This window comes from Notothenia rossii (assembly GCF_949606895.1).
Source record: "Notothenia rossii genome assembly, chromosome: 5".
NCBI classification, from domain to species: domain Eukaryota; kingdom Metazoa; phylum Chordata; class Actinopteri; order Perciformes; family Nototheniidae; genus Notothenia; species Notothenia rossii.
Genome location: NC_136903.1, coordinates 46,462,772 through 46,482,460, shown reverse-complemented (window position 1 = coordinate 46,482,460; position 19,689 = coordinate 46,462,772). Strand labels below are relative to the sequence as shown.

At 40.3% G+C, this 19,689-nt stretch overlaps 1 protein-coding gene across 1 annotated transcript; it reads left to right on the top strand.

Annotated features, from left to right (window-relative positions):
* The first annotated feature begins 2,116 nt into the window (after positions 1-2,116).
* Positions 2,117-14,208, top strand: LOC307039966 (general transcription factor II-I repeat domain-containing protein 2-like). The gene is made up of 2 exons (XM_079682435.1): positions 2,117-9,870; positions 10,053-14,208. The coding sequence occupies exon 1, from the start codon at positions 8,751-8,753 to the stop codon at positions 9,864-9,866; it is 1,116 nt and encodes a 371-aa protein (XP_079538561.1). The 5' UTR covers positions 2,117-8,750; the 3' UTR covers positions 9,867-9,870; positions 10,053-14,208.
* The last annotated feature ends 5,481 nt before the right edge of the window (positions 14,209-19,689 follow it).

Below are 19,689 nucleotides of genomic sequence, written 5' to 3'. Positions count from 1 at the left end.
CTATACGCTATCTATCGCTCTTCCCTCTACCGCTCTACCGTAGACCGGAAGTTTACAACCGCACACTCAATGAACCGGAAGTTGATAGACGCCATCTTGTGCAACTAGCCTATAGCCAGAGTTGGCTTCTCAGCAGGTGTCTCGCTGAGTGGGGAGTATCTGTTAGATACGTGAACGGGTTGGTGGGGACCTGCGGGTTTCACGTTATGCCCCTTCTGAACAGTCATCCAGTCTCCCTGCTGCTCGGGAGTTGCCGGGCGGCGGCTAATAGGAGCTACCTTTTGCCGATCCGCACCGGCAAACATGTGCTTTACTGTAGCTGAGTTACTTTCTAAGATACAGCGCCGGGCTTCTATGGCTATGATTCCCGCCTCCAACCTAACAACTATACTACATTTAACACATGTATCGGTACCAGTAAAGGAGGTAGGGAAGTAACCAAACATGAGACAGGTAGAGCAGGAAATAGGACCCGAGGGTGGGGAAAGAGCCATGGCTAGCTATCAAGCTAAAGTAGCTACCGTTAGCAAACCTGAAAAGAGTGTAGGCAACTGTGGAGTTATAGTCGCTAAGAGAAGGAGAGTTGTGAGTGCTTAAGCTGTAGTAGCGTGTGGTTACAAAATCAGGAAATTGCCGTGATCAAGAGTTTTAAAACAATCGATTAAGTTAAGATAATAAGCTATCAGCAATAGAACAGGCACACAGGATACCCGGAGGTGACAACAACAACCGGAAGTTACAACATGCTTACCGCAATCGTGGTCCGTGTAGAAACAGATGTGTCATCATAACTACACTGTAGCTATACACACACATGAAAATAAAAGTCTTGAAACTTGAAAGTGCTGATTCTGGGCCTGGCCCTTTGGAGCGTCCAGATGCATGGCATTAAGGAGCTTATTTAAAATATTATACATTTTGAAATATCACTACAAATCTTTTTAGCAGTTTTCCAGGACTGTATTTTTTTAAGAGACAGAAACAAATATTTTAACTCATTAATAAAAGAAGACAAGGATTGCTTGCTACCTTTCCATTAACAGCAGTGTATATAGTCTTACCCAAAATAATTACTATATTAACCAAATCAGATATTGAAAAATCCATATTATCAATATAAAATTAAATGTCACATATTTTGAAGGCAGGAATATCTCTTAATTTAAGCAACAACCATCCCTCACATTAGACCAAAAATAATTTAGAGGGCATGACAAAAATAATGTTCCCATGATTCAACTTGTAAATTAGAAAAAGAGCATGGGTCTACTTCTAATTCAAATCTTAAATTCAGAAACCGGGTAGATTTCATGGATTTTAAAATGACTCTCTTTTACTATAGGGAAAATAGGCAATTTTATAAAAATAAGATTGATTTTTTTCAACAGCAAAATGTCTGTCGTTAACACTGTAAACTGGACCGTTTTTTAACCCTCGCCACCCAGTGGCGAAAGCACGTTATGACTCTTTTAGCGTCAATGCTATGCAGGTGGGATGTATTGCTTTTTGATATAACATATAATGTCTGCTGCATGTTTTTGCTGAGTATTTTATATTTGATGACATTTTATTTACAGTTTAACAGTTTGACAGTTTACTGCAGGAAATCCAAATATATTAATAGAAGGATGCAAACTAACAATGCTTTAGTTCAGTGGTTCTCAACTGGTCAGGATTCGGTACCCACTTATTCCTTTGTCAATCAATCACGACCCAAAATGTTGAACCACTCAAATCTATTCAACAAAAAATTGTTTAAGTACATAAAAGTGAAGTAGAGTGCATATATCCTTTCACAGAACTGAAGAATACTTTAAAATAAGGTTTATGAGATGATGGAATCAAAGCTGAACTGTATAACATAAAAAGTCACACATGCTGAAAACCCAACCCCAGCAGGGGGTCTGGGGGGATTGTCCCTGTTAGAAATTAAAATCAATGTTGATATGGCGTAATTTGAATTAAATACACAATTTGATTTAAATCAGTTTTATTCTGAAAAACCGGAAGTTCTCACTATTAGCTTAACACTTTTATTCTGAAAATTCGTCACTTCCGGTTAGCATTTAGCATCAGGCAGAATCATACGATTTCAAACCTTGAACCAAGGTGAAATGACATGTGATGTTGTACACTGAGCACACTGGGATTAGCACTCATTTATTCACGCTGAATAATGTGTAGCAGGGAATGTTTAAATAACCACAGACGCCAGAATGATACAATTTAGCTACAGAAAAAGGCAGGAATTGCATTGGACCCGCCCCCCGACGACGCCGGCCAATAGGAGAAGACCTCAGATGACAACAGGAAGAGCAAGCCAATAATTGATCTCTTCTACCCCCTGACCTGAACTGACCGGTCGTTGGATGTGGAGAGCGCCTCCACTCGCACATTTCATTTTGTACACCACCGCATCTTTTGTGTAATTCAATGCTGTTAACTTTTATAAGCTTCCATTGACTCTTTTCAGTCTCTCCTGCCTTCAGGGTTCTATAATTGCTTTCAATTTGGCGTCCCTGGGTGGGCCTGAAGCAGGATAGAGCTAAGTAGAGGGGAAGGCTGCAAGCTAACTAGCATCACACCAGGCTGCACAAAGGGAGGACAGGCTACAGACTCACTGCTGGAGTTTTTGGCTGGGCCTAAACGAAAGGTGAGACAGTTACCTGTTCAATTCAAAAACTGTATAGTTAAATAACTTACATTAGGTGCAAGCGTTGGTAGTGATCTGTGGTGATAATGTGGTGATTGCGAGTGGTCTGGAGATTGTATATAGTGTTTCTATTCATCTCTGTTGTATCTTCGGCGCTGCCCGATTAATGTGAATATTACATAGTCTTAAGACCTTCTGGGGAGGCACTATATTTTATCTGGTTTACACTGGACTGGGTCCATTCATGGTAGTCTATATGTTTGATGTGTTAAACCGGCGTAGTCTGGTTTAATAAAGTATATTGTGTGGAGTTTTTAAGCCGAAAAGTATATTTTTGTGCGATGTTCTAAGCCGAAACGATTGTGTACAAGATTGGTATGAGATCAGCTTTTAAGGTCAGCATCTATAGAATTTAGAGCTAAAATAAAAGAAGATTGTGTTGTTTTGTATTGTCAAGCAGTGTGGTTTTAATCTGCACATGTTGAGTGTTCCCCTTCCCCCAGTCACATGATGTTTATGCTATACTGCTAAGCTAGTTAGCTAGCCAGTTGGCATTACTAGATGGTGAAGTAGTTTGAGTGAAGATACAACTGGTAATTACTGATTAAATACACAGGGATGGTGTAGATGAACGTTGAGAGTAGATTGAGTTGTTTTGTTTTTCATGCTTTTCAAAGAAAGTCATTTGAACTTTATTATTTTGGGGAAATAAACAAGAAGTAGGTTTATGAACCGGAAGTACTAGTTGATACATTTGAGAGGAGTTCAAAAATAAAACAGCTCCCCTAGCGGACATAATAAGTATTACAGTTAATACATTCTTCACCACACAGATAAAGATTACAGGTGGTTTCTTTGAATTTAAGTATTGTAGTTGACTCATTTTATGACATGTGCATAATTTCATAAACTTGAGTATACACTGAACACGGTTTGTTTGGATTTGCACCATATTCCTATTTTCATATTACTAAGTCAACTCCTGTTCATTTGTATTTCTTTATTCAGATTTTAAAATGTGCATAATTTCAAAATGTTAATTTAATTTGTCTAATTTTGATTTTGATTTTCCAGTTTCAGTTTTACAACATTTTAATTTATTTTAAAAAAACAAACAAAAAAACAACAACCAGATTTTAAAGTTAAGTTCAGGTGACATAGGATATCTTTATAAAGAATACAAAGGTACTATTCCGAGGATTAGTTTTTCATCTTTGATAACTTAATCATATTATCCAAGTACTTAAACATGTCGCCAAAAGACACCAAGTTGAGACCAGTCGCAGAGCTAGGCTCAACTGCAGATATCAAGGAAAGGGTAAAAATCAGATCAGATGCTTTAACAGTTTCAAGTAAAAGACAGAGGACATGGAACCAAATGGAGAAACTGTTAGAACAGTGGCAAACGAGAGGATTGATTCCAGCAGATGATCAACCTGGACCAACGGAAGCCTATAGAAAAGCTGTAGTTGAACATGAGAATGCTGAATATCTACAACAGGAAAAAGCATGGATCAAAGCCGGACAACCCTCTTGGTATGGACCTGAAAACATTGCTATGAACAGAGCTGAAAAAAGAAAAGCTATGGTTGCAAGTCTGGTATTCCATCTGGAAGATGCCAGCCAAGGATTGACAAACAGCTTAGATGTGGTAGAACTCAGCAGAAGAATGGAAGAGGAGACCAACAGAAGAATGGAAGAACTCAGCAGAAGAATGGAAGCAGAACTCTGCAGAAGAGAGGAAGAATCCAACAGAAGAATGGAAGAACTCGGCAGAATAATGGAAAAGGAACTCAACAGAAGAATGGAAGAGCAGCTCAACAGAGGAATGGAAGAGAGACGAAAAGCAGATGAAGCACATAATGACATTATTGAAGAGAGACGAAAGGCAGTTGAAGCCCATAATGACATTATTGCCGAAAGACAAAGGGAGGAAGATAAATACCAACAACTTCTGGCGGAAAGACGACAAGAAAATGTAATATTTCAGGACATGAAGGCAGATAGACAACAGAGAGAAAGGAGAGAACAAGAAGAACGAGGAACTCAAAGAAAACGCAGAACAAACTACTCTCCTGACTATTCCGAAGGACAGGGAGATGAAGATGACGACGGCGGTACACAGTCTGAAACCAGTAGACACTCCCCATACCATGAACAGTCACAGCAACAACGCGGTTTTGCATCTCCTCCTGAGAATAATAGTAGCGACGAAAATGAGCAACATTACCCTGGGAAATGCCCCAAAACGAGAAGAACCAAGAAAACTAAAAGATCCAAGACCGGTGCACATACCTCCATGCCATTGATAGCGGCTGGAAGAGGAGGATTTCAATACCAACCATGGACTCACAGGGACATGGAAGCATTAGCGGCAAAACTACCTCCACTCACAAAAGGAGGTCAGAAGTGGGTGACTGATCTGGAGAGATACACAGCCTAAGACCACCTGTGCTTGGGAGATATGAGGGCCCTGCTCGGATGGATTGAAGGACGACTGGAAGCAAGAGCAGTAGATTCCAAGGCCAAATGCACGCACGACCCAGATGACACTTCATTCAACTACATCAGGTCGAATTATTGGGCTGCTATTCGTCACATCTACCCGACAACATGCAGTTTACATGCCCTCACCGGCCTGAGGAAAGGCACGGAGGAAAACATGCATGCCTTCCTGAAGAGATGCGAAGGAGTGTGGGAGGACTGTACTGGAGAACGACATGACGTTTCGCCGGTTGTCACAAGGACGCGGTCATTAAAGCCCTTCCCCAATCAGTGCAGGCACGCCTTAGAGGTGTGGTGGGGTTAGAAGCTAAAATCCCAGAAGAATGGAGACTACATCTCATTCACCATGACATCAAATGCCAGGAAATAACAAAGGAAGATGATGAAGAAACAAAGAAACTGGAAAAAATACTTTTGAAGATGCAGGTGGCTGAGAAATATACTGAAGCTAATCAGATGGCCATACTAGCAGAGAAGGCAGGGTGGACACCTCCAACAGTTCAAACTCAGGAAGAACCAGAGAATCAAATGCAGAACCAACAAAGCGGAGGAGGAAGTGTATGTCCACAAAACCAAGTTCAGCAGATACCTGTGTATCTTCCTACGCAAGTACAGCCACAAGCACAGCAGTATCTTCAACAGCAAACACCTGTGTATCTTCCTACGCAAGTACAGCCACAAGCACTGCAGTATCTTCCCACACAATTCCAGCAACAGCAAATACATGTGTATCTTCCTACACAAGTACAGCCGCCAGCTCAGGTATACACTCCCATACAGCATCAACAAAAGGGACAATGGAGAGGAAAGCAACGCTCAAGAGGAAGAAGAGATGGCGGCTGCTTCATATGTGGTGATTGTAGACATTTGGCCAGAGATTGCCCCACTCAGGAATATCCACCACAAGGTATCACCTCACAATACAGAGGAGAACCAGTGTTAGATATGGGAACAATTGAGGCGGAAGCATATGCCAGGGCCATGACGAATATTTCTGTTGGACCAGGGGATTGGGTAAGTGTAAAAATCCACAAGATGAAGTTGTTGCAACCTGTATGGAGTGGACCGTGGGAAGTTGTAGAACGCACTGCAGATGCACTCCGGATCAAAGTTAAAAAAGGAACATGTTGGCATCCACTTACAGTGTGTAGCCGCACCGCTACATTTGCAGAAACGGCACGGCAGTTAGAACTGATTTTGGAAAACTGGTTCAAAACAATAAGGAATCGAACATTTTTACAACGACAGCACCAGGAGATGAGTAAACTCAAGAATCCGTAGAGTGTAAATACATAGAGCAAAACACATTTTTACACTCGAACTGTTTGCACATCATAGACAAGGAATTTAGACAATATAAATAAATGTTCACCAAAAGTTATAAGTATAATGGAAAGTAGACATAGCCCTACACTTGAGTCAAATTATATTGCTGTGATCTGATTGGTGTGCTCTGCAGGTTTACTATTGTTCTAAGTAACAGTGGGATTTAAAATATTGGAGAAAATATGGAGATGTTCTTTCGTAGTGTGTGAAATATGTGATGCTTGAAACAGGTGTTTCAATTTATAGGAGAAAATGGTTTCCTGAAAGAGTCAGGTTGGGTAAATATGTAGCAATGGATGAAACAATTTTTAGAGGGAGTATTTGTAATATCATTAGTAGACATTCATTGTGTTGTTTAGATGGCATTTAACAACTAAGACGGATAGTATGATTAGAAAGGGACAGAGTGGAAAGGGTTCGATTTATTTAACCTCAGTGTGCTAGATTTCTTATAGATAATGCGTCCCGAGACCTGGACTCCCCCTCTGAGTCAGAAAGGCTACGACCCCGTCCCTCCAAGCAGACAAAAGACCTAACCCAACAGGAGACTCCTCCTTCTCCATCAAACAGACAGAGAACCAGAGCTGAAACAACAACAACAACAACAACAACAGAACTGCAGCCAGAACTATCTCCACCTGAGGCATCCAGAACCAAACGGCTTGCTGACATACAGAGATACTCTCATCAGTCCCTCAGACCGGGCATGAAGTTCCAAGCTGAGCCACGAGATTTGGCAAGAGCAAAGTGTGAAACTTGAGAGCAGAATCCGCCCTCCATATAAACAGCAAAGAGACTGTAAAGGAGGAGATGACATATAAAAAGCAGTGCAAGAACAGTGGCATGATGTGGGCTGCAGATGTAACTGGGCCAAAGGCTGCCTAAAAGAGTTACAGCGGATGGATTCAAGAGCTGATGGACTGACGAGAAGACAGAATCAGAGGAGTTGGCATGGTCGATTAGAAGTGAGGAGGCCGGGGTCACGGCTTGAGACAACCAGAGGAGGAGAAAAGGAGAACGGGAATGAGTGAGTTTACACATAAACACACTTATTCACAAACGCACATAAAAGAGACCACATTTAAATAACTTGAATTGACTTGATAAATACGTGAAGACAAAAAGATTTATTAACCATGAATTAATCAATTTGTAAATTAAAAATAGCAGTAAAGAGGAAACTATTAAAGTAAAATGAGAAAATCACACTGAGGGAGACCTGATGGAAATATTCACTACACTTTAAGCCAGGGGCCACCAAACTACGGCCCGGGGGCCGGATCCGGCCCGCCACCCCCCTTTGACCGGCCCCCACCCCCTCTGCCCCCCACTACTTGAACCGGCCCTATGAGGCAAATCCCCAAAAGTCGTCATGGCTTATTTTTTTCAAATTGATTTTTGGAAAATAATAACATGTCTGCGTTTGGTATTTTGTTGATTTTGTTTCAGTTAAAAAAATTATATTTAGTTATAAAATAAAATGCACTATATTTGCCGAATTGTCGTCACCCGACATCTTGGAGATCAAGTGAGTGACAGAAAACGCACGCGTAGAGAACTGTCAGTGTTCAGGACAGCAAAAATGGCTAACGTTAAACGAAAATTTGATAGAGAGTGCAGAATTTTCAAAGAACAGTGGACCAACGACTATTTTTTTGTTCAGTATAAGGACCGTGCCGTTTGCGTTATCTGTAAAGAGAGTGTGGCGGTTTTCAAGGAATATAATCTTCGTCGTCACCACGAAACCCGCCACAGTGACTTTGCTAGCTTGCGAGGGCAAGCAAGAGCAGACAGAATTCGCAGAATGAAAGGCGGACTGGCAGCACAACAACAAACATTCATTCGCCAAACCCAGGTAAACCACGCTGCTGTTCGAGCTAGCTTCAAGGTAGCTCACATACTAGCTACCCATGGGAAGCCCTTCACTGATGGGGACCTTGTTAAAAAAATGCATCCTTGCTGTGGCCGAGGAGATGTGTCCCGACAAGAGAGAGGCAGTCAACGGTGTGAGTCTCTCCGCGACTACTATGACCAGGCGAGTAGAAGAATTGGGGGACAACGTTTATGAGCAGCTGAACGAGAAAGCGTCACAATTCAAGTTTTTTGCTTTGGCCATGGATGAGAGCAATGATGTGCAACAGCACAACTGCTCATTTTTATTCGTGGGATTAGCGAAAGCTTTGAAGTGTCTGAGGAGCTGGCAGCACTAAAAAGCCTCAAAGGAACTACAACAGGAGAGGATATTTATGTCCAAGTGTGCAAAACAATGGAAGAGTTGGGTCTAGACTGGTGTAAATTTGCCAGCTTCACTACGGATGGCGCACCTAGTATGGTTGGCACGACAAGGGGGCTAGTAGGGCGCTTGAACAGCGAATTCGAGGAACGAGGTCTCACCCCCCCACTACAAGTCCACTGTCTGATTCACCAGCAAGCCCTATGCTGCAAAGTTTTGAAGTGGGCGTCTGTTATGAAGGTGGTTGTGCACTGTGTCAACTACATCCGAAAAAATTGTCTGAAACACAGACAGTTCCAGGCCTTCCTCTCCGAGCTTGAGTCTGCCTACGAGGATGTGCTGTACTACACAGAAATCCGGTGGTTAAGCCGAGGCAAAGTGTTGCGCCGTTTCTACGACCTGCTACCCGAAATCAACACCTTCCTGCAGTCTAAAGGTGAAACGGTACGAGAGCTGACCGAGCCAGAATGGAAATGGGACCTCGCATTTTTAACAGATGTGACTGAAATGTTGAACCACATTAACGTGCAGCTCCAAGGCAAAGGGAAGCTCATCAGTGACCTGTATTCCCACATCAAAGCGTTCAAGGTCAAACTAGTGCTGCTTGTGAGACAGGTCGAAAAGCTGGACTTTACGCATCTCCCTGCCACCCAGAGCTACTGCGCTGAGAAACCACCTGTCCCGTTCCCAGTCGAAAAGTGCAAGGATGCACTGGAAATGCTGCAGGGGCAGTTCAGTGTGCGGTTCCGTGAGCTTCATGTCAACGGTAAAGCAATATGTTTGTTCCAGAACCCCTTTGCTGCCGACATAAATGATACCCGTCCCTCTCTTCAGTTTGAACTAGCCGAGTTGCAGAATTGTGATATCCTTAAAGATGCGTTCAAGCCTGACAGTCTCATTGAGTTCTATGCTTCGCTCCCAGGGGAAACCTACCCAAACATCAAACAGCATGCAATGAAGATGTCCACAGTTTTTGGCAGCACCTACATCTGTGAGCAAACCTTTTCCCGCATGAAGCAAACCAAGAATACAACAAGGAACAGACTCACAGATAAACACTTGCATCAGACCTTGAGACTGGCTACCACTAGATTGCAACCAGACATTGAACTTCTCATCAGCCAGAAGCAAACACACAGTTCACACTGATACGGTAAGCACACTGATTTTAACAATTACTGATTTTAATTGCTATAAATATGAAATGTGAAGGCTCTTTTTAATTTGCTACATATGTTGTAAAATTATGTCACAGAGAAAAGCAGACAGCAGCATGTCTTGCCATTTACTGAGTATGGTGCTTCTTGTGTTCAATCTGTCATCCCTCCATGCCAGGGCTCCAGAAGGCACTCTGAAGTGAGGAGAGGAGATTGCTGTTGCTGACCCCATCCCAAAGACAGCACAATTCATCAACAAGTACAAATCCAGCTCACCTACATATAGGCTACTGATTTTGATTGCCATTATTCTGTATTATTGCTGTGCTTTAGTTTTGAGCCTACACTGCTCATGTCCTTTTCACCTTGACCTAAACAAAATGTTAAACATGTTAATGTTGTTCAACATGCTCACCTGGATAGGCATAAGAGTTGGCTAGTTCTATTAGCCTACTCATGTTATTATAATTTTGATGTTTTTTATTTATTTATTTATTTTATAGGCCTATTTATTTGACCTTTATTAAGTGCTGCACACAATTATTATTATTATTATTATCATCATCATCAGGCCTACCTATAATTTATAATTTTGAACTCACCTTTGCCAGTGTCAATCACCTCAACTAGGCAGATGTTTCTTACCTTGACAGCTTTGATGTTATTTTTATTAGAAAACAAATAAATGGAATATCTGTGGTATTTCAAATTTAAAGCAAAGTGTGAAGACTCAATTGCTACTTTTGTAAACCACTAGTAAAGATGGTAAACAAATATGTGACAGGAATCAAGTGTTGATATGGTAGTGTGGAAGTAGTAGTGAGGATGGCTGTGCCGGGCTAGTAATCTCTTCTACACAATGAGCTGACTCGGCCCCGGCCCCGGCCCCCCATCACAGTCAGGAACAATAATGTGGCCCCCACAGAAAAAAGTTTGGTGACCCCTGCTTTAAGCAGTGGGTGTTTTGGAGTACAGAGTAGAACCATATGCTTCAATCTTTTCATCATGTTAACAAATTATTCTTTTAGAGATTTTTATTCACGTGTGATCTCATTTGTTACAATATTGATCACCATTAAAAGGATAGTTTTAGGAACCACTCTATAAGACACATCTGTATTTGTATGGATCATGTTAAAGGAAGAGCTAGTGCCAAGCCAAATATAGTATTCCAATCTGAAGTGTTGATTTCTCCATTGTAGCATAGTTATTACCATAGGAGGGCTTTCAGATGGAAATATGAAATGACTTCTGTTTTAAAATCCTTGATAAAGTAGTAATTGTTACATGTTCGGACACCCAAGGTTCCACACACTGCTAAAGAGTTTAACATTGTTTTTTAAGTGGACCAGAATTGAAGATAGATGAGCTATGAAATACATAGCGGAGCTACACAGATCCTAGTAATGATTTGACTCAAGATAATAGTTATGTACACAAGTTTCTCAATTAGATCTATTCTAATAGATCTAATTGAGAAACTTGTAATACTAATTAGGTGTAAATGAATTGCAGTAGTACTATAAGGAAGTGAGTTTTGTACCAAGTTTCAGGAAAGATGGGAGGCAGAAGTCCAAATGGAAAGTTAGAACCATCTTGAAAATCATAGTTGAAATCGTGAATGAATAAGGAATGGCGCTCCACATATGACATATTTTTTTAGATAAAGGGAACCCGCCTATGCTGAAATACCTCGGAAAAGACTCTGCAGAGCACGACATGGCCAAAAGACTGAGACCAAATGACCGTTGACCCTGACTGACAGTGTGACAAAAGCACTGTCAATGACTGACCCCTGGGGTGTACCTGACCAAACCTGACTTGAAAACCAGACAGTGTGAGTGTGAATGAATGCCGGCATGTGATCAGTGTAACTAGATGATTCTAAAACAATAACTAACCAAGCATGTTTTTGGACTAACATATTATTTTGGAGCTCCAAGGGAAACGAGAGGTTTCTTAAAAATTCCATAAAAAGGGGAAACCGGACATGTGACCCGTTTCTGATCTACTTGATGATATTTTATTCCCACAGGAGTTGGCGGTTTGCAAATGTAAAACTCAAACTAAAATCTGAAGATTCTGTTTCTTTTGGGACTGAAAGACGGAGAGAAACACTTATTTTCACTGAAGTGTTTACTGTGGAAATAATAATAATGGATCTAAAATTGTAAACAATGTTCGTTATGTCCCTAACCAATATTTACCTGAACGTTTTTTCCCCCTCCCCATTACAAGATTTTGTTACACATGAGTTCATGTGTAAAAGGGGGGAGTGTGTATAATGTATAATGTCAACATGGTTGTAAATGTAAAATTCCCAATTTTAAAATTTTCTTTAAGGATTGAAAGAAACTTTCCGCCCCAACCCAGATGTTCAAACTGAGCATTGAAGATAGTTTTAGAATTAACCTGCTCCATATCTAGGGATAATATACTGTTTGGTGAATGTTGAGATGTTTCTAATATTGATTGAGTTGTAACCGGTAACACAGATGCAGAATCAGTGGCCAAGGGGCTACTGTGAGAGATGTAATTCCAGAATGGAATACAGAAGAAGTTGACCTGTGATAATGAAACAATTTTGTAATATTTCAACAGATATTAAAGTACCTGAGGTTTGAAGTGTAGAAAGAACATATTACAGTTAAGCTAAAACATAGTCATGTAATGAGACGGAATTTTATTTAGACAACATCTTGTAACTAGTCTGGTAAAAGCCATAGACTTTATTGTTTAGGTCATTATGGGGATATGCATTTCATTTAAATTCATAATAGAAAGACATTTGATGACAGTATGTTGGATTTCTGTATTCATTTTTCAGCTTGATAATAGATAGGTAGAAGCAGTATTGCCAGGTGCAATCGATGGGATTTCTGCACACGATCCAAGCAGAGAATGACGTTCCTTACAGGACAGACACACTCAGGAAATCATTCACTCTGACATCATCATGACTTTAGTTGTTTTTGAATCATAATGAAATTGTATTACATAACGTTAGTGTGTTTTTACCACAAACAGGAATAGTTAATTGTTATATTAGATTTGAGAAAGATTACAAGGATTTTATTTAGTTCACCATGAAGATGTTTTTTTTGTTTTGTAACATATGCCAAGTAGTAAGATTCAAGTATCAGCAGGTTCTGAATGATTATTCCTCTGTCCCACAACCAACAAGAATGTGGATGGGGAGAACTATATCTACTGGAGCCAGCAGAGATTCGTAAATTGCACCAGAGACACAGTAAAAGGATGACACAAACAGTTAGATAAAAACAGACCGATAGAATGGCGCTAGACTTGTTTAAATAAAGAGTAATATTTAGCTATTTTTAGATAGTTTAATCCTTCTTATACTTTGTAAAAGAACAAGTGCCTTTACACCAGATACAGTATGAAGATGATTTATGATGTGAAAGGAGGGCGTTAGACGTTTTCCATACCAAGCTAATTGCTGCTATTTTGCGAAGTGACATTAAAGGTTTAAGATAGAAGTTATGCACAAATGAAAAACTTTATATTTATGATGAATATTTATTCTTATTTGTATTTTTTACTTTTATGAGTTATGTACCATGCAATGTTCGGATGAAGAACTCATTGATTTCAATATTATTTACATACCTTAAATGGTATGTAAGGAGGGATTGTTAGAAATTAAAATCAATGTTGATATGGCATAATTTGAATTAAATACACTATTTGATTTAAATCAGTTTTATTCTGAAAAACCGGAAGTTCTCACTATTAGCTTAACACTTTTATTCTGAAAATTCGTCACTTCCGGTTAGCATTTAGCATCTGGCGGAATCATATGATTTCAAACCTTGAACCAAGGTGAAATGACATGTGATGTTGTACACTGAGCACACTGGGATTAGCACTCATTTATTGACGCTGAATAATGTGTAGCAGGGAATGTTTAAATAACCACAGACGCCAGAATGATACAATTTAGCTAAAGAAAAAGGCAGGAATTGCATTGGACCCGCCCCCCGACGACGCCGGCCAATAGGAGAAGACCTCAGATGACAACAGGAAGAGCAAGCCAATAATTGATCTCTTCTACCCCCTGAATTGATTGATTGATTGATTGATTGAAAAGTTTATTAACAGCTTGTATATTGGGTACAGTACAGTACAGCTCAAACCTGACCTGAACTGACCGGTCGTTGGATATGGAGAGCGCCTCCACTCGCACATTTCATTTTGTACACCACCGCATCTTTTGTGTAATTAAATACTGTTAACTTTTATAAGCTTCCCTTGACTCTTTTCAGTCTCTCCTGCCTTCAGGGTTCTAGAATTACTTTCATCCCCCAGGAGATCTTTAGAAATACTAACATATAAACTACGCATTCTGGTACACTGACATGAAAATAAATAAATCTATTAATACCCGACATATTAATAATATTTTATGCCATTGTTTGTTTTTCACTTTGTTCTGACAGCTGAGCTTGCTGCTCCTCACAGAGAGAAGAGCAAAGAGGAGATAGTCTGTGTGAATTACTTTAAATTGTGGGTAAGGGTAGATAGCTCCCATTGTTCTGTGACCTGTCAGTCATCAAACCGGGGGTCATATTTCATTATGTGTTCATTTGTATCTGAAGTTGTACCCATGGATGTATAAAGAGTAGTTCTACCGCAAAATTATTCTCCGTGGGGACTTCCGGCAACAATCTTGATTCTGATTGGCGAGAAGACTCAAAAAAACATCAGCAAAGATGTTTTATTGAGAAGATGATCACTACGTGACAGAAGTTTTCAAAACCGTTTATGATCTCCGGTACTTCCAGTCCAACACCATGCACAGCTTTAGAAAATTGGGCCTTCAAAATAAAAGTTTCATTTGTTCCCTACATTTTTATTTTTTTTACTTTTTTCTTCACTCACATCTGCGACCCACTCGAAACGGGTCCGCGACCCGCTTTTGGGTTGCGAACCACCAGTTGAGGACCACTGCTCTAGTTAATACAAAATAATATTATCAAACATAATATTAAAATTAACTCTTATTTTGAAATGAGGACGAGTTGGGAGTGAGAACGTGTTGGTCTGTCCACTATAGATGATGTGATTTACATACCAGGGTCTTCCTCCCTGCTTTGCTGCGCCGGTGAACAGAGCAGTGTGTGTTCCGTTCTGTTGGCTGAGCCAAACACACCGTCAACAGACCATAGTTCTCACTAGGGGCCTCTACCAGACCAGCCTGTCCTCCTCCAAAAAACGACCAAATAGGTTGATTGTTCAGCAGCTTATTACGACCTATAGACACGTTTTAAAATTTAGCACCTCTGGTGTTCGTGTAAGACACAACAACTTGCGGCAATTGCAAACGCTCCGGAGGGTCGTATATGTAAGGGATAATGTGCTGCGATGCGGTCATTATGGGGAAAAGAACACCGACAGGCTGATCAGGAGCCCGACGCGAAGCGGAGGGATCTATATCGGCATGAAGGTGTTCATTTCCCCATAATGACCAAGTCGCTGCACATTATCCCGCTTATTACATCCACATTCTCAACAAAGTAACGTTATGTCTCCCAATATTAATTTAAATGCTTTTATCGATTTAGATAATGATTTTATTGATTTAAAAAATAGTTGTATGTATTGATTTAAATTGACATGCATCCGCTAAGAAAAATAGTCCGTTGTTACCGTTTGAACTAACGTAGCAACGGCAGGAACTGCTTCAATAGCGTTTTTGAAGAGCTTTTTATTACAGATTTGAAAACATCGCTGCTTGCTTTAAAAGTAGCACAATTCATTTTGTCAAACTTTGGAAAGTATCTAGATATCCCTGCCTTAATGCCAAAGTAACTGGCAACTGAATATGTGTCGCCGTTTGATGTCTATATCTGGACCGTTGTGTAAAAAGGAGGATTTCTGCCCGTTACTTCTCCGCTGTTTTCTTGTCGCTCTTGTCCTGTCGGTTAGAAAAGCAAACTGCATGCAGTTTGCTTTTCGGCCAAACTGTATACAGTTAAATCGAACGGACTTCTTTCTGCAGATGTGAGCGTCCTTAACAACGGTCAATAAGTCCTGGACAGCGGTCTGTCTGTTCGGTATTAACAACGTGTCACGTGTTCTGAATTGACCAATCAGAATCGAGTATTCAACTAAGCCATGTAATAATCACAAATAACCCTCTCTGGAAAATCCTAAATTGTAGAATAGTTTGGCCATTAAAATCCTCCTCGCCAGGAGAACGTGTATATATTACGTCTTTCCCCCTATAGTTGGCGTCAACCCTCACGGGGTGAAAACAGTATTTCCGGTCTCAAAGTTTTCATAATAAAACCGGAAGTATTCCCCTCACTGTCAAATGATTTTACAGTGATATCTGCCGTAGTCATCCACTAAAAAACATCAGTTTATCCTTGTTAATTACACAACATTGATTGGTTTAAATTGTGTACAATGCTTTCGTGTTTTTAACCTTCGATTCGGAGAAACAAATAGTTTTTTTGGAGTTTAGGATGGCCGAAGACACTACACTACCCATAATCCTCAGCTATCGTTTGGAACTACAACATCCGCTTTGCTTGACAAACTCTGTGATTAGTCCCTTAAGCTCTGTGATTGGATGGTGGAGTGGCAGTGCGCCAAGGTTACGCCGAGCTTCAAACAGCTCTTTGAAATGGAATGAAACCACGGCAGACTATCCAAAACTGGATTCGAACGGGTCCAGCCCCACCCCCCAGAACTACACATGCTGGCTAATTGTGTTTCTACTGGGAATTGTAGTTTTAAAAGACGTTTTCGTATTTCCATAATTAGAAGTTGCCAGTATTAAACTATGTACATCCCTGGAGGTTTAGGGGATAGGAAACACTCAAATTGAAAACATAATGGGCAGCATTAATATATACCCACATGACAGCTAAGGTCAGAAGAGCTTTATTTAACAGCTGGTCTTATGTCTGTGACCCCTCCTGTTGTTAATTGATAAGCATGAAACATGCACTTGTCAAGGTTCAGAGGCACATTTTGCAAATATGGCAGTAGCCATCGATCATCTTAAGATAAGATATACTTTATTGATTCCAAGTTGGGAAATGTTTTTGTTACAGATGTATGTGGCGCAGTTGGTAGGGCATTGGTGTTCGGATCAGGGGATCACAGGTTCAAACCCCACTGCAGTCAGCATGTCGTTGTGTCCCTGGGCAAGACACTTCACCCCAAATTGCTCCTGTGGGGATTGCCCACAGTATTGAATATGTAAGTCGCTTTGGATAAAAGCGTCTAACAAGGAATGTAATGTAGAGCATGCAATTTATTGTTACTTTGTAATTCGACTCCACTATAATTCAGAGGTTAACCTGGTATTGTTACTCCACTACAGGTATTTTAGTTACTTTAATGATGGTTGAAATATATACATATATATACTTAAAGCAGACTTTAAAACCTCTTAAGCCCCAAGCCTGTTTTTCAGGTTTCAGGCTTGAAAATGACATTTCCAGAACAAATGATCATATCTCCCCTTTTAAAAGGGTTAAATTAATAATTTTTTATCTCAAAGTAATGATAAACCTGTGAGTTGGATGTAGAAGTGTCAGAATTAATATAGATGTTTTTTTATTTTAAAGAAAATTCAGATTGAACATGGTAAAAAACTGTAAATTATAGTGTCTGTCCAAACAATATTTTGTACTTATAGTGAAAACTAACCTTGGAGGATGGGTTAGTAGACTAAAAGCTTTAGGAATCCAAAGTACAACATATAATAAGTACCCTGTACCAAGATTGATGCAAAACAAGTGATATTTGACCTTTTTAGACAGATTTAGCAAAAAAAAACTCTTATGGGGCCATTTGGGTGGATTTTCCTTATCTCTGGCCCCCCTTCTTCGATTTTGACAAGTGACATCTCTTTCTGACCGTTAGAGCCAATAGAATCGAAGGGAAATCGTCCCGCACACACTAATGTTAAAAAAAAAAGATGGCGTCTTTGCGCATTCAATCTTGCTACAGAGCGTAAGAATGGCCTGCTCTACTATTTTAAAACGGAATTGCAGTTTTATTGCTTATAGATTATCAGAACATTTCAAAGGGGACACAGCCACATGGATATTAACCTATGGATTAACTACATCATCGTTGTTATCGTTTTAATGCCATTGAAGACCAGTTTTGACCAGTCAAAACCAAGTAAGCCATGTTAGCGTTTTAGGCTACCTAGCGTCACACGTTTTGATGTACGTTTTTGTTGATAACGTCGCAAGTTTGTATCTTTTAGTGTTGATTGGCACCGTTAGATTCTGTGTCTTTAAAATCATAAACGATGTGTTGGATGTGCAGCTAGGATAAGTAATAAGGGAGCTAGGAGTGATTTTTGGTGCAGTAATAGGTTAGCATTTTTTGCTCGGGGCTAATTCAGAGGCTCACTGTTAGCATTGTGTGTTTTTTTAGATTTAAAAAAAAATAAAAGATCAGTTAAATGAGTTTTTCCCATTATATGGATATAAAATCTTCATAGTTTATTAAATATTAAGTTTCCTTAGAGGTTGTTTCCTGCAAATGACGTGATTTCGGCCCCGGAACCGGGTCCGTGGGGCTTAAGACCTGAGTAAAATTCAGGGAAGGTGATTGTCAAATGCCAAAATAAACTATGCAATATATTAGACGTTAAGTGTACAGACACACACGTTACCATTGAGGGGTTAGAGTGACGTGCACACAGTCGAAAGCTATGTTACGCTCTGAAAACTGAAACCTAGGCTCAAACTAGTAAATATGAAGATGGATTATCTGTAATCATTTCAAAGTGACACAGACACATTGGATTAACCTTCAGCAGCGTTTTTATTGTTTTGATGTCATTGAACACAACTTTTGATCAGAAACAGCAAAAGGTAAGACAAATTGGCCGTGTTTGCTGCGTAAAGCTCCATGTTGTGATCTCTGTGTTTGCTTCCCCTGCCGCGAGTTCTGATCGCTCATTGATGATACTTATATTAGAATCTGTGGAATCTCAGTTTGCTAATCGATATCTTGTTTTTGCAGATATGTAATAAGGGTAGAGTTCTGTGCTAAGTGCGTAAGCATTTTTTCGCTCAGGGCTCATTTAGACGCTTCTTGTGAGACTTGTGTTTTGTTTCGGTAAAAATGGTTTGTATCGTCAGTTAGCTGAGTTTCTTCCCGTTAAGTGGGTATGACACATTAATAGGTTTTTAAATGTTAAGAAGCCCTTATACACAGTTTGGTAAAAACAGGTTAAGGACAAAGGGAAAGGCAACCAGGACGAGCTGAGGTGGAGTAACAGGAAGCTGAGGTGGAGTAACAGGAATACCAAACCCCCAGGAAGTGCTCCGGACTCTGAGGAAAATATTCGTAGTGGCCAAACGGCGTTAATACAACATCCGTATCAGTCCGTGACGTCACCCGGGGAAACTGTCTTCCAAGCCAATATTTCAAGGATACTACGTCATCGAGTACCGCCGAAGGACTGTTCCAATCTCCAGCATAATTGGAATTCCACTGAGGCGGCGTCCTTGGATTGGGGGTAATTTCGAGGCTTCACATGGGTAGACTTTGCATCCTTCAAATCCCCACAATGCTTTGCACACGGACCAATTTCCCCAAATCTGTGGCGGAAAATGTAAGGCGGGGCTTCTCATATGACGCACACCTGCACACTTGCTAGCCTGTTCCACTCTTCGTTTTCCGAATGCCAGGAAGGATTCTTGCCTAGCTTCTGAAGGAAGTGACTCGGAAGACGTGTGCTACCAAGCAAGCATCCTCGCGATTGAGAAACGGCCAATTTCTCATTGACTAACACTGGGAAAGATCCCATCAAG